The 14,045-nt window shown below is 36.6% G+C and overlaps 1 protein-coding gene across 1 annotated transcript in view; it reads left to right on the top strand.

Annotated features, from left to right (window-relative positions):
* cryba2b (crystallin, beta A2b) overlaps nt 1–2,266 on the top strand; it is a 10,805-nt gene extending 8,539 nt beyond the window's left edge. Inside the window, exon 5 of the mRNA XM_061926492.1 lies at nt 1,927–2,266. Coding sequence (XP_061782476.1) covers nt 1,927–2,074 — 148 coding nt within the window. The 3' untranslated portion in view covers nt 2,075–2,266. The remainder of the gene's footprint in view (nt 1–1,926) is intronic.
* The last annotated feature ends 11,779 nt before the right edge of the window (nt 2,267–14,045 follow it).

Here is a 14,045-nt window from a genome sequence, read left to right as displayed (position 1 = left end):
ACACTGTACTTTAATCAAGTGATTTTTTTTTGGTGTACCCCTGGATGGAGTCCGCTTACTTCTAGTATTAGATGTACTACAGTTTGAGAATCCCTGGAATAATTTATTTATAAAAGGCTATTTTCCATCAATATCCCCCAAAGACTTGAGGCAAGTTTCTTTTGAATCATTTTGCTGTGATTTCCAACTTAAAACCAAATACAAATTTCACTTTAAACCATAATTTGACGACGGCTTTAGTGATTTTGGGCTTGAATATAATTGACAGTCACCTTCAGTTTCAGTAAAATTTCAATATGAAAAAAATGGTGGGTGTCAACTACTATGTAAGCAATCTAAATACAGGAAAACTACCGTATTTTCCGGACTATAGAGCAGGCCAATATATAAGCTCAATTTAAATAGATTTCAGAATGATTTTCTTTTCAAAATATAATATACTATAAACCAGAGATTACTGTATACATTGTGAAATGAGATATTTACAAAGAAAGATTTAATAAATGTTTATTTACGTACCTTGATTGTTTCCAGACGGTGCCTGTAACACGGCAGTAAAACGGCTGATTAAACAAAACATAAAAGTCATCTTCATGGACCCACAAGCTGTGGAAGCTAGCTCTCGAATCAGCTAAACAGACTCAGTAACTCCACGGAGACGTCTTGGCGAGTTTACTGAGGAATTTGTGAAACTGAAACAATACATAAAGAATGCCCTTGCTAACACATTGACTCTTGTAAATGTGTTAGCATATTAGCTAAAGCTTGATTACATTAATAATATACATGAAAACACTCCTACAGACACCACACACGGAATGGTTTAGTAAGTATGAATTGTCTTAGTTGTATTGTAAAACTTACAAACGTTGCTAGGAGTGATGAATGAAGTAACCGTACAAGTAGAAACTTTATGGAAGACTAGTAGACAGAACGACAGTCATAGTTCCGGTTCAAGGCACGAAATAGAAGGAAATACTGCAGACTATCTATCAGTGAGCGCCATAACACAAACAATAACAAACCTTTTCAGTCTCTGTGTGGGTGTTACTACTTTGTGTACAAAACATTATGGCTGTTAGCGAAGGAAACAACATAAATTAGTCGCACCTCTTACCGTCGGTTTCAGTAACATTTTAATATGAAAAAAACACAACAATTGGTGTCACTAATACATAAGTAAGATAAAAGCTATATTATTTTGGATTGTCTGAGTTTCCCTTTTTTGTAGTTTCTCTGACAAACAGTATTGTAGTAAACATTTATGGATTCTTTATAAAACTTAACAAAATATGTTCTAATGCAGGGGTGTCAAACATACGGCCCGAGGGCCGGATAAGGACCGCAAACCGGTTTTATCCGGCCCGTGGGATGAATTTGCTAAGTATAAAAATGAACCTGAAATTTTTGAATGAAAGAAACTGCTGTTCTAAATGTGTCCACCGGATGTCGCAATAGCAATTCTTTGTAACTTTGCAGATGATGCTACATATGTACAAAATAAACCACATTATGTTAGTACATCAGTCGAGGAAATTGATCAAACTACATAAATAACATACTGTAATTTGATTTTGATATAATTTTTTTTATCTTGATCGATTGAAAATGAACACCAATGAGTTGACTGATGAACATAATTTATTCAGAAAATGTAAATAACGACTAACAAAGATAGAATACTATTAACCGCATGTAAGTGTAAAAAAAACAACATTAGGATTTGTACAATTTCAGAATGTGCTTGTTCTATTTTTAAACGAAGAAAGGAATTTGAAGTTGTCTTTATTTTTAAGTTATCGTGCCTTGATTTTACCAGTCCGGCCCACTTGGGAGTAGATTTTTCTCCATGTGTCCCCCGATCTAAAATGAGTTTGACACCTCTGTTCTAATGGGACTTCTGCCTGGCTCTCTATCCACACACAGCTGGGTTGCCTACCAGTTCCCCGGTTACCGAGGCTACCAGTACATTCTGGAGAGAGACAGACACCAAGGCGAGTACAGGAACTACAACGAGTACAGCACTCAGGCTCACACCAACCAGGTGCAGTCCATTCGTAGGATCCAGCACTAAGCCTGACTCAACCTGAAAAACTGACTCCTTTCCTCATCTCCAACCCGGACTAATCACCAGCACAGAAGTGTAGATGGACTCAAGTCTTTCTATCGCGCTGTGATGCACGTATGGATATCTGAGTGTACTTCTTTTACCGTGCTGAAGCCTGTTTAAGGAATTAGGAAATAAAGGCTTTTCTTCAAAACTAAAGCAGGTTGCATTTTCCTTTTACATTTCCAGTGATCATCCTGAACAAGTTCATATCGCTCGGTTGATGTATTGAAAATGTGAAGACTGCATCTTGGCTACAGACCTGCTGCAGGACATTGCACACACATTGCAGGCCTCGCCGTTTGACAGAGAGAGACAGGGAAGACATTTGTGCAATGTTCTCCATGGAAGTGATATATTATCGGATATTGGGTCATTTTTACACTTTGCTTGCGTGTCGAGATGTCCGATAAAATCGGACTGCCAATATTATCGGCCGATAAATGCTTTAAAATGTAATATCGGAAATTATCGGTATCGGTTTCCAAAAGTAAAATGTATGACTTTTTAAAACGCCGCTGTACGGACGTAGGGAGAAGTACAGAGCAGTTGCGTCTCCCAGTCATACTTGCCAACCCTCTCGATTTTCCTGGGAGACTCCCAAATTTCAGTGCCTCTCCCTAAAATCTCCTGGGGCAACCATTCTCCCGAATTTCTCCCGATTTACACACAGACAACAATATTGAGGGTGTGCCTTAAAGGCACTGCCTTTGCATGCCGGCCCAGTCACATAATATCTACGGCTTTTCACACACACAAGTGAATGCTATGCATACTTGGTCAACAGCCATACAGGTCACACTGAGGGTGGCCGTAGAAACAACTTTAACACTGTTACAAATATGCGCCACACTGTGAACCCACACCAAACAAGAATGACAAACACATTTCGGGAGAACATCCGCACCGTAACACAACATAAACACAACAGAACAAATACCCAGAACCCCTTGCAGCACTAACTCTTCCGGGACGCTACAATATATACCCCCCCTACCCCCTACCCCGAAAACCCACACCTCAACCCCCCAATCCCGCACACCTCAACCTCCTCATGTCCCAAATTCCAAGCTGCTGTTTTGAGGCATGTTAAAAAAAATAATGCACTTTGTGACTTCAATAAGAAATATGGCAGTGCCATGTTGGCATTTTTTTTTCCATAACTTGAGTTGATTTATTTTGAAAAACCTTGTTACATTGTTTAATGCATCCAGCGGGGCATCACAACAAAATTAGGCATAATAATGTGTTAATTCCACGACTGTATATATCGGTATCGGTTGATATGGGAATCGGTAATTAAGAGTTGGACAATATCGGAATATCGGATATCGGCAAAAAAGCCATTATCGGACATCTCTACTTGCGTGTTTTGCCGGGTTTTTTTTCCACATTTTTGCAGTATTTTCCTTAAATTGCAAATCATGACTGGGTCGTTTTATAAATACAGTTTTATAAATATATATTTTAAGGCTCTCAAGGTCTCGTGTCCCAACTTTTCCACTACAACACTGTGTAATTGTACGCTTCATTTTAACTGTTTTTAACAATTATAGCTAACCTACTTAGAGTTTAAGACCTTGTTTGAGGTGGGCGGGGCCGGGATGTGGGGTTAAGGGGGGGGAGTATATTTATAGCTAGAATTTAGTGAAATTCAAATATTTCTTATATATATATATATATATATATATATATATATATATATATATATATATATATATATATATATATATATATATATATATATATATATATATAAATAAAATAAATACTTGACTTTCTGTGAATTCTAGCTATACATATATAAATATGTATTTTATTACATATATATATATATATACATATAAATAAAATAAATACTTGAATTTCAGTGTTCATTTATTTACACATATACACACACATAACACTCCTCTATTCATTGTTGTATTTGAAAGTGCAATGCTTTGCAGCCAGTAGCACAGCCTTTGAAGGAGCATAGGTACGGGCAGTGTAATATTCTGGGTTGAAGTCAATAACTCTCCAAAAGCGGACGTGACGAAAGGCTGTCCTCACTCAGGAGGACAGCCTAGAGGAGGACTGGAAATCGGGAGAAATTCGGGAGAATGGTTGTCCCGGGAGATTTTCGGGTGAGGCACTGAAATTCGTGAGTCTCCCGGAAAATTCGGGAGGGCCATACGCGGGAGTATGTATATAGTGCTTTTCTCTAGTGACTCAAAGTGCTTTACATTGTGAAAACCCAATATCTAAGTTACATTTTTAAACCAGTGTGGGTGGCACTGGGAGCAGGTAGGTAAAGTGTCTTGCCCAAGGACACAGCGGCAGTGACTAGGATGGCAGAAGTGGGGATCGAACCTGGAACCCTCAAGTTGCTGGCACGGCCACTCTACCAACCTAGCTATACAGCCCCGTGATATGATGAAATGATATACAACAATGTGTTACAGTTAAGGCCGAGTCATACCAAAGTCTATAAAAATGGGACTCATTACCTTCCTGCTTGGCACTCAGCATCAAGGCTTGGAATTGGGGGTTAAATCACCAAAATGATTCCCGAGCGCGGCCACCGCTGCTGCTCACTGCTCTCCTCACCTTCCAGGGGGTGGAACAAGGGGATGGGTCAAATGCAGAGGGTGATTTCACCACACCTAGTGTGTGTGTGTGACTATCAGTGGTACTCTACCTTAATCACAAAGTTTAATATTTATTTGACAAATAAACCTTCGGCTTAGGTCACACACACACACACACACACACACACACACACACACACACACACACACACACACACACACACACACACACACACACACACACACACACACACACACACACACACACACACACACAGATATATATAAATATATACATCTATGTACACACATGTATACGCGTATATGTTCACACACAAATATATACTGTATACACGTATATGTACACACATTTATACACGTAAATGTGCACATACACCTTTATATACATTATATATATATATATATATATATATATATATATATATATATATATATATATATATATATATATACATATATGTACACACAAACAGTATATACACATTCATATTATGTACACACATACTTGTATGTGTATGTGCACATATATGTGCACATACACGTATATACATATATGTACACACATATATATACACGTACACACGCACACACACATTTTTACACATACACACACATATATATATATATATATATACAATACGATACATATATGTACAAACACACATATATACACATATATGTACACACACATATATATATGCATTTATGTACACACACACACACACACATATATATGTATACATACAACAACACATTCATACATACACACGCACGCATGCACACACACACACACACACACACACACACACACACACACACACACACACACACACACACACACACACACACACACACACACACACACACACATACACACACACACACACACACACACACACACACACACGCACACACACACACACACACACACACACACACACACACACACACACACACACACACACACACACACACACACACACACACACACACATACTTTAAATGCATTATATTGTAATTACAGTACAAATATTTTCATCAACAGCTAAGAATAAAAACATTTTTTTTTAAACAGACTTAATTCATGACTTTCAAATTATGGAAAATGGTGGGGAACAGCACTCCATCTAAATATTTAAAATTGTTGCCAAGACATTCAAGGACATTTGTTTGAAAGCGCAAGTTTAAATCTTGATAAAACTATTGGACTTACAATTACACTTATTATTGCATTTACCACAATTTGTTATCAATTGTTCGTTTCTAGATTAAGATATGCTTACAATTTATTCAAAATTGAGGTAATTTGTGTTTAATTTGAGTATTTTTAGTGTTAAAGCCAAACTTTAAGGGAGTGATTGGGAGGAACAGCCGACCCGATTTGAACCCGTGTGGTGTTATGTTATTGGACTTCTGTGCTATAGACTTCTGTCCACAACAAAGACTATGTCCGAACACAAAGCAGGACACAACAGGCCACAGGTGTATCATCTACTTTGAAGTCGTACCATCAGACTTGCATCCCCACGTTTTGGGCACACAGGAAAAGAGAGGAGCTGAGCTGACAACTGATCATCACCATGTGATAAGTTACATTAGTGGCAGATCCTCCTACCATTTAGTTTTTGGCACAGTCTACGCTCTCCATTCCTCGAATTCTCAATTCAGACCCCCGGCAGAGCTGAGGCTGACAATTTTGTGTCAGAATGAGCCAGGTGATTGGCGCCATTTTTGGCGGCAACCCCTAAACCTGATGGTGGACACCAGAGATCAAAGGAAAACTGCACTTTTTAAGAATGTTGTCCATCATCCACTATCCCTACCTTAGACAAAAACAAATATTTTTCCTTTTTCTTTGTGTTCTAGTTAGTGAAGAAATGTTAGTACCAGGCGGCTACCAATTCGGGTATTAGGATTCACCAATACAACCAATAAAGCCATCTGAATAACTTCTAACAATGTTTTATATACATGCTGTGACCTTGGAGTAACAGGACATTCATTATTACAGTTTTTGGTCGGTTTAAGCATTACCAGAACCTCCTAGTGGCGTATAAACCAGATGCATCGTCCCTCTCACCAGCAGCAGCCATGTGGCAAATCCTCGCTGGCTGGGATCTGCGGCTGTTTCTCTGGTTCATCGCAACAAGAGCAAGAGTGTCCAGTGACCTACCGCCAATCTACTCTCAACCCACCCTTAAAGGGGAACATTATCACCAGACCTATGTAAGCGTCAATATATACCTTGATGTTGCAGAAAAAAGACCATATATTTTTTTAACCGATTTCTGAACTCTAAATGGGTGAATTTTGGCGAATTAAACGCCTTTCTATTATTCGCTCTCGGAGCGATGACGTCACAACGTGACGTCACATCGGGAAGCAATCCGCCATTTTCTCATTTTCGTCGGTGTGTTGTCGGAGGGTGTAACAACACGAACAGGGACGGATTCAAGTTGCACCAGTGGCCCAAAGATGCGAAAGTGGCAAGAAATTGGACGAAATTTGTTCAAAATACGAGGCTGTGGAGAAAGCCGACGAAATGGTCAGTCGTTTGTTCCGCACACTTTACCGACGAAAGCTATGCTACGACAGAGATGGCAAGAATGTGTGGATATCCTGCGACACTCAAAGAAGATGCTGACATCAACTCCAAAACTGGACAGATCAGCTTTCAGGAAAAGAGAGCAGATGAGGGTATGTCTACAGAATATATTAATTGATGAAAACTTTATTCATTACTCGCGGTTTTACGTAAATGATTATACATGAACTGTGTTTACCAATAATTTAGCTTAAAAACTTTTTTTTTTTTTAAATCATTCGAGTACATTCGGGTAGTCTTGTGTAATGCAGTATTTTGTGTCTATTTAGGTATGGTTAACCTGAGTGCTGAAATCATGGAAAAATATATGTTCTTAGCGCGCCTGAAATGGGCTGTCTGCACTCTCAAAGTGCATGTTGTTGCCAAATGTATTTCATATGCTGTAAACCTCGTTCATAGTTGTTAGTTTCCTTTAATGCCAAACAAACACAATCGATCGCCGAATTCGTCCTCGCTTTCTCCCGTGTCGCTGGCTGTTGTGTCGTTTTCATCGGTTTCGCTTGCATACGGTTCAAACCCATATGGCTCAATAGCTTCAGTTTCTTCTTCAATTTCGTTTTCGCTACCTGCCTCCACACTACAACCATCCGTTTCAATGCATGCGTAATCTGTTGAATCGCTTAAGCCGCTGAAATCCGAGTCTGAATCTGAGCTAATGTCGCTATATCTTGCTGTTCTATGCGCCATGTTTGTTTGTATTGGCATCACTGTGTGACGTCACAGGAAAATGGACGGGTGTATATAACGATGGTTAAAATCAGGCACTTTGAAGCTTTTTTTAGGGATATTGCGTGATGGGTAAAATTTTGAAAAAAACTTCGAAAAATATAATAAGCCACTGGGAACTGATTTTTAATGGTTTTAACCATTCTGAAATTGTGATAATGTTCCCCTTTAAAGTACCGTATTTTTCGGACTATAAGTCGCAGTTTTTTTCATAGTTTGGCCGGGCTCCAGTGCGACTTATATATGTTTTTTTCCTTCTTTATTATGCATTTTCGGCAGGTGCGACTTATACTCCGATGCGACTTATACTCCGAAAAATACGGTATATGTTAACATAGAAACCTACTTGTTTATTACGTGTCAGAATGTTCCCAAAGAAGACACTTTAATTACGTGACATGACGCTAGCACAGTTTGAGACAACTGGTAAGCAGACACCTCCTAAAACAGTTGACTGAAAAAGCAATCTTTGTGTATGTTTGATGATCCTAATAACCACAAGTATCATTTAAACACATTAAATCATTAAAAACACGGAGAATTTTTTTTTTTAATTTCTTAACATTCACTGCTGCTGTATTTATTTTACCACATTGCTAACAAGCTGACAGGACTACAATCGCCCCCAGTGTACAAGAGGCACACTGCGTATGGCCAGCAGTCACGTTAGAGATAAAAGCATGGAAACTACATCTTGGCATGTAGCTGTGAAAATAATAGAAACTGAATTATTTGACAAATCAGACTCATTTAGTGCATAGAAACATACTGATTGTAAAAAGTGACATGACATCAGACAAGCCTTCGTAAATGGTATATTATATATGTTTTATAACATGTGCTGTCATCTGTGTCAGTAGAAACGTTGACATTTCAGCCTGCACGAATTCCACTTCCAACAAGTGAAAACATGTTGCAAGAAATTGTATAGGATTTTTATGTTTCACACACGCACCCTCACATTAACTACAATTGTAGTCCAAGAACCATTATAAATAGCTACTGAATAAATCAGAAGTTACTCACAAGTTACTCAATACTGGAGTAGTTTTTTTTCGCGGAATACTTACTTACTCTTACTTGAGTAATAATTTTGATGACTACGTTTTACTTTTACTTGAGTCATATTATTCTAAATAACGGTACTCTTACTTGAGTACAATTTTTGGGTACTTTACCGACTCTGGTAAAAAGAACATTTGTATCATGTGCTGTCATCTGTGTCAGTAGAAACGTTGACATTTCAGCCTGCACGAATTCCACTTCCAACAAGTGAAAACATGTTGCAAGAAATTGTATATCATTTTTATGTTTCACACACGCACCCTCACATTAACTACAATTGTAGTCCAAGAACAATTATAAAATAGCTACTAAATAAATCAGAAGTTACTCACAAGTTACTCAATACTGGAGTAGTTTTTTCGCGGAATACTTACTTACTCTTACTAGAGTAATATTGATGACCTACTTTTTATTTTTACTTGAGTCATATTATTCAAAAGTAACGGTACTCTTATTTGAGTACAATTTTTGGGTACTCTACCCACCTATGGTAAAAAGAACATTTGTATCATGTGCTGTCATCTGTGTCAGTAGAAATGTTGACATTTCAGCCAACACAAATTCCACTTCCAACAAGAGAAAACATGTTGCAAGTAATTGTATATGATTTTTATGTTTCACAAACGCACTCTCACATTAACTACAATTGTAGTCCAAGAACCATTATAAAATAGCTACTGGATAAATCCGAAGTTACTCACAAATTACACAATACTGGAGTAGTTTTTTTTTTCGCGGAATACTTACTTACTCTTACTTGAGTAATAATTTTGATGACTACATTTTACTTTAACTTGAGTCATATTATTCTAAGTAACGGTACTCTTACTTGAGAACAATTTTTGGGTACTTTACCGACTCTGGTAAAAAGAACATTTGTATCATGTGCTGTCATCTGTGTCAGTAGAAAGGTTGACATTTCAGCCTGCATGAATTCCACTTCCAACAAGTGAAAACATGTTGCAAGAAAATGTATAGGATTTTTATGTTTGACACACGCACCCTCACATTAACTACAATTGTAGTCCAAGAACCATTATAAATAGCTACTGAATAAATCAGAAGTTACTCACAAGTTACTCAATACTGGAGTAGTTTTTTTTCATGGAATACTTACCTACCCTTACTAGAGTAATCATTTTGATGACTACGTTTTACTTTTACTTGAGTCATATTATTCTAAGTAATGGTACTCTTACTTAAGTACAATTTTTGGGTACTTTACCCACCTCTGGTAAAAAGAACATTTATATCATGTGCTGTCATCTGTGTCAGTAGAAACGTTGACATTTCAGCCTGCACGAATTCCACTTCCAACAAGTGAAAACATGTTGCAAGAAATTGTATATAATTTTTATGTTTCACACACGCACCCTCACATTAACTACAATTGTAGTCCAAGAACCATTATAAATAGCTACTGAATAAATCAGAAGTTACTCACAAGTTACTCAATACTGGAGTAGTTTTTTCGTGGAATACTTACTTACTCTTACTAGAGTAATATTGATGACCTACTTTTTACTTTTACTCGAGTCATATTATTCAAAAGTAACGGTACTCTTACTTGAGTACAATTTTTGGGTACTCTACCCACCTATGGTAAAAAGAACATTTGTATCATGTGCTGTCATCTGTGTCAGTAGAAACGTTGACATTTCAGCCTACACGAATTCCACTTCCAACAAGACAAAACATGTTGCAAGAAATTGTATATGATGTTTATGTTTCACACACTCACATTAACTACAATTGTAGTCCAATTACCATTATAAAATAGCTACGGTACTAAATAAATCAGAAGTTACTCACAAGTTACTCAATAATGCAGTATTTTCTTTGCCAAAAACTCTTTTTACTCTTATTAGAGTAATCATTTTGATGACTACTTTTTACTTTGACTTGAGTTATATTATTCTAAAGTAACGGTACTCTTACTTGAGTACAATTTTTGGGTTCTCTACCCACCTCTGGTAAAAATAATATTGTATCATGTGCTGTCATCTGTGTCAGTAGAAATGTTGACATTTCAGCCTACACAAATTCCACTTCCAACAAGAGAAAACATGTTGCAAGAAATTGTATATGATTTTTATGTTTCACACACCCACCCTCACATTAACTACAATCATAGTCCAAGAACCATTATAAAATAGCTACTAAATAAATCAGAAGTTACGACTCACAATACTGGAGTAGTTTTTTCGCGGAATACTTACTTACCCTTACTAGAGAATACATTTTGATGACTTCTTTTTACTTGTACTTGAGTACAATTTTTGGGTACTTTACCCACCTATGGTAAAAATAACATTTTCATCATGTGCTGTCATCTGTGTCAGTAGAAACGTTGACATTTCAACCTACAAGAATTCCACTTCCAACTAGAGAAAACATGTTGCAGTAAATTGTACATGATTTTTATGTTTTACACGCACCCATGCACGCACACACTGACTACGGTAGTAGTCCAAAAGCATTTGAAAAAATAGCTAGTAAATACATCAGAAGTTACTCACAAGTTATTCAATACTTGAGTAGTTTTTTCGTGTATTACTTACTTACTCTTACTCAAATAATTATTATGATGACTACTTTGCATTTTTAGTCATGTTATTATAAAGTGTAACTTGAGTAGAATTCTTGGGTACTCTAATTACCTCTGTTTATACCACATCAAACTAGTGAAAGTTGATATATACCACGCTGATAATATCAACCAAAACTGGCATTGTCATCTGTCTACTGTAAATACTATTTTTTTCCCACAGCTAGTGTATTGGATTCCTATAAATTGTGCAAGTGCACCCATTCTTGTACCCTGTTTAAAAAATATATATAAGCTATTTTAACCCCCATTTGAGAAGAGCCTTAGTTTAGAATGGAAAGTAGAACAACTGTTGAACATGTGTTTGGTTATTCTAATCTGAGACAATCATATTTATTTTACAGTCACACACTTGGATCCTGGTGTGTGTTTGCCTTCAGACACAGATACACACACACACACACACACACACACACGCACACACAAACACGTCCAGGACATGGGAGTCCGTGTTACTGCACCAGCTCACAGTCCCACACCCAAAAAAAACAGGATATTTTAATAAATGTGTAACTGTGCACACACCTTACTCAAATATACATTCCTCTAAAGTCGGAGGAAAGCATGCAGATCCACTTTCGGCTCAGAGAGGAGTGACAGTGGTGACTTGTCGTCAGTGCAATTTGGACCAACACGTTTAGGTAAGTTTGCAACGACATTGAATCCAACTGGGAATAGATACACCTTTAATAAGAGTAACATTAACTTCTGCTTCCACCATGGAGCATGTGGGCATGTCTTTCCTCTTGCTGACCTGTACGGGACCTCAACTCAAGTCCGGCTTTCCAGGCTTGTTTTAAGTTGCCTGCGACTTGTATTTGTACACAGGCAGCTAAAGCAAGTCTGGGACGCAAGACACCCTTCAACTTCAGCAAATTCCTCTACTCCTATGAGTACATGCTGCGGACCTATCAAGCGTTAATATTATATAATAAAAAAAGCATGTTAATATAGTGTTGATGCAGTATGAATGTGTTTGCTCAGTCAGTAGACTTAGTGATTACCAGTTTGGATAAACAGTTTGTGCTTGTTTTTGTTCCTAAAATGGTACTAGCCATGTCATTATTTCCACTTTGTTCTTTATGTTTTATTTTTATTTTCGAAACCATGTAAGACACAGGTTTCACACTCATGTCCTGGGGGCCATATCATTTTACGTGGCCCGCAAGATTCTGCAAATAATGTGCATCAATAAAGCGATTTCTGGCTAAATGTATTTGTTCTTTCAGTTTTGACCAATTGCGTAATGTATTTTCTAAAGCAGGGTGTCTGGCTCAATATCACTGAGGGCCCTCAGGGGCCCACTTGCAACAGCGACTGATTGCCTATGCATTTGACTATTGTATATATTTTTTACGTACATTTTTAAACAAATCTATATATTTTACAGTAAGAAATTGGCAACTCAGTTACCAGGATTTTACTGTAAAATATAGTGTTTTTATTTTGTATTTTTTTTTCTTTTTTCTTTTTTTTTACAACATATCACTGTAATGGAAAAACTGTACCGCTGTTGTTGTTTTTTTTCTTTTTTACATTACCTTTTTTTCATATACAGTAATACACCGTAAAAATAACATTGATTGATTGAAACTTTTATTAGTAGATTGCACAGTACAGTACATATTCCGTACAATTGACCACTAAATGGTAACACCTGAATAAGTTTTTCAACTTGTTTAATCAATTCATGTTAATCAATTCATGGTAAACAACCATAGATGTTACTTAGACTTAGACTTAGACTTAGACTAACTTTAATGATCCACAAGGGAAATTGTTCCACACAGTAGCTCAGTTACAAAGGCTGGAAAGGGTAAGGATGGAAAAAATAATGCAGGTATAAAGTAAACAAAAAATGTACCGTAGTAGCTATATAAAATATAACATATATGTAACATTTACCTATTATATATACAGTATATGATATATACTGATATATTATATTATTATATTATATTTTTATATAATATATACAATATATAACAATTACCGTGTACAATATTACAATATACATGTAACATGTACATCCAGAAAAATTATCCAGTTTTTTTTATGGTAAAAAACTGTCAGTTAAGTAGACAGAATTTTACCGTAAAAAAACAAAACGGTGGTGTTTTTGTTCTTTTGTTTCAGTAATATGCTGTAAAAACCACCGTAAATCTTACCGTATAAAATATTGTCATATACGCAGTGTACAATTTGATGGATAACTTGCTGTCAAATCAAAAGTTTAGCAGATATTTAAGTATTTATTTTTATTTTTTAGTATTATTTTTTATTTATTTATTTTATTGTTGAAAAGCATGACAATATAATACATGTTGCAATATTGGATACGAT

Source organism: Nerophis lumbriciformis, linkage group LG31, assembly GCF_033978685.3.
Source record: "Nerophis lumbriciformis linkage group LG31, RoL_Nlum_v2.1, whole genome shotgun sequence".
Taxonomy (NCBI): domain Eukaryota; kingdom Metazoa; phylum Chordata; class Actinopteri; order Syngnathiformes; family Syngnathidae; genus Nerophis; species Nerophis lumbriciformis.
This window is presented reverse-complemented; position numbering and strand designations above follow the sequence as displayed.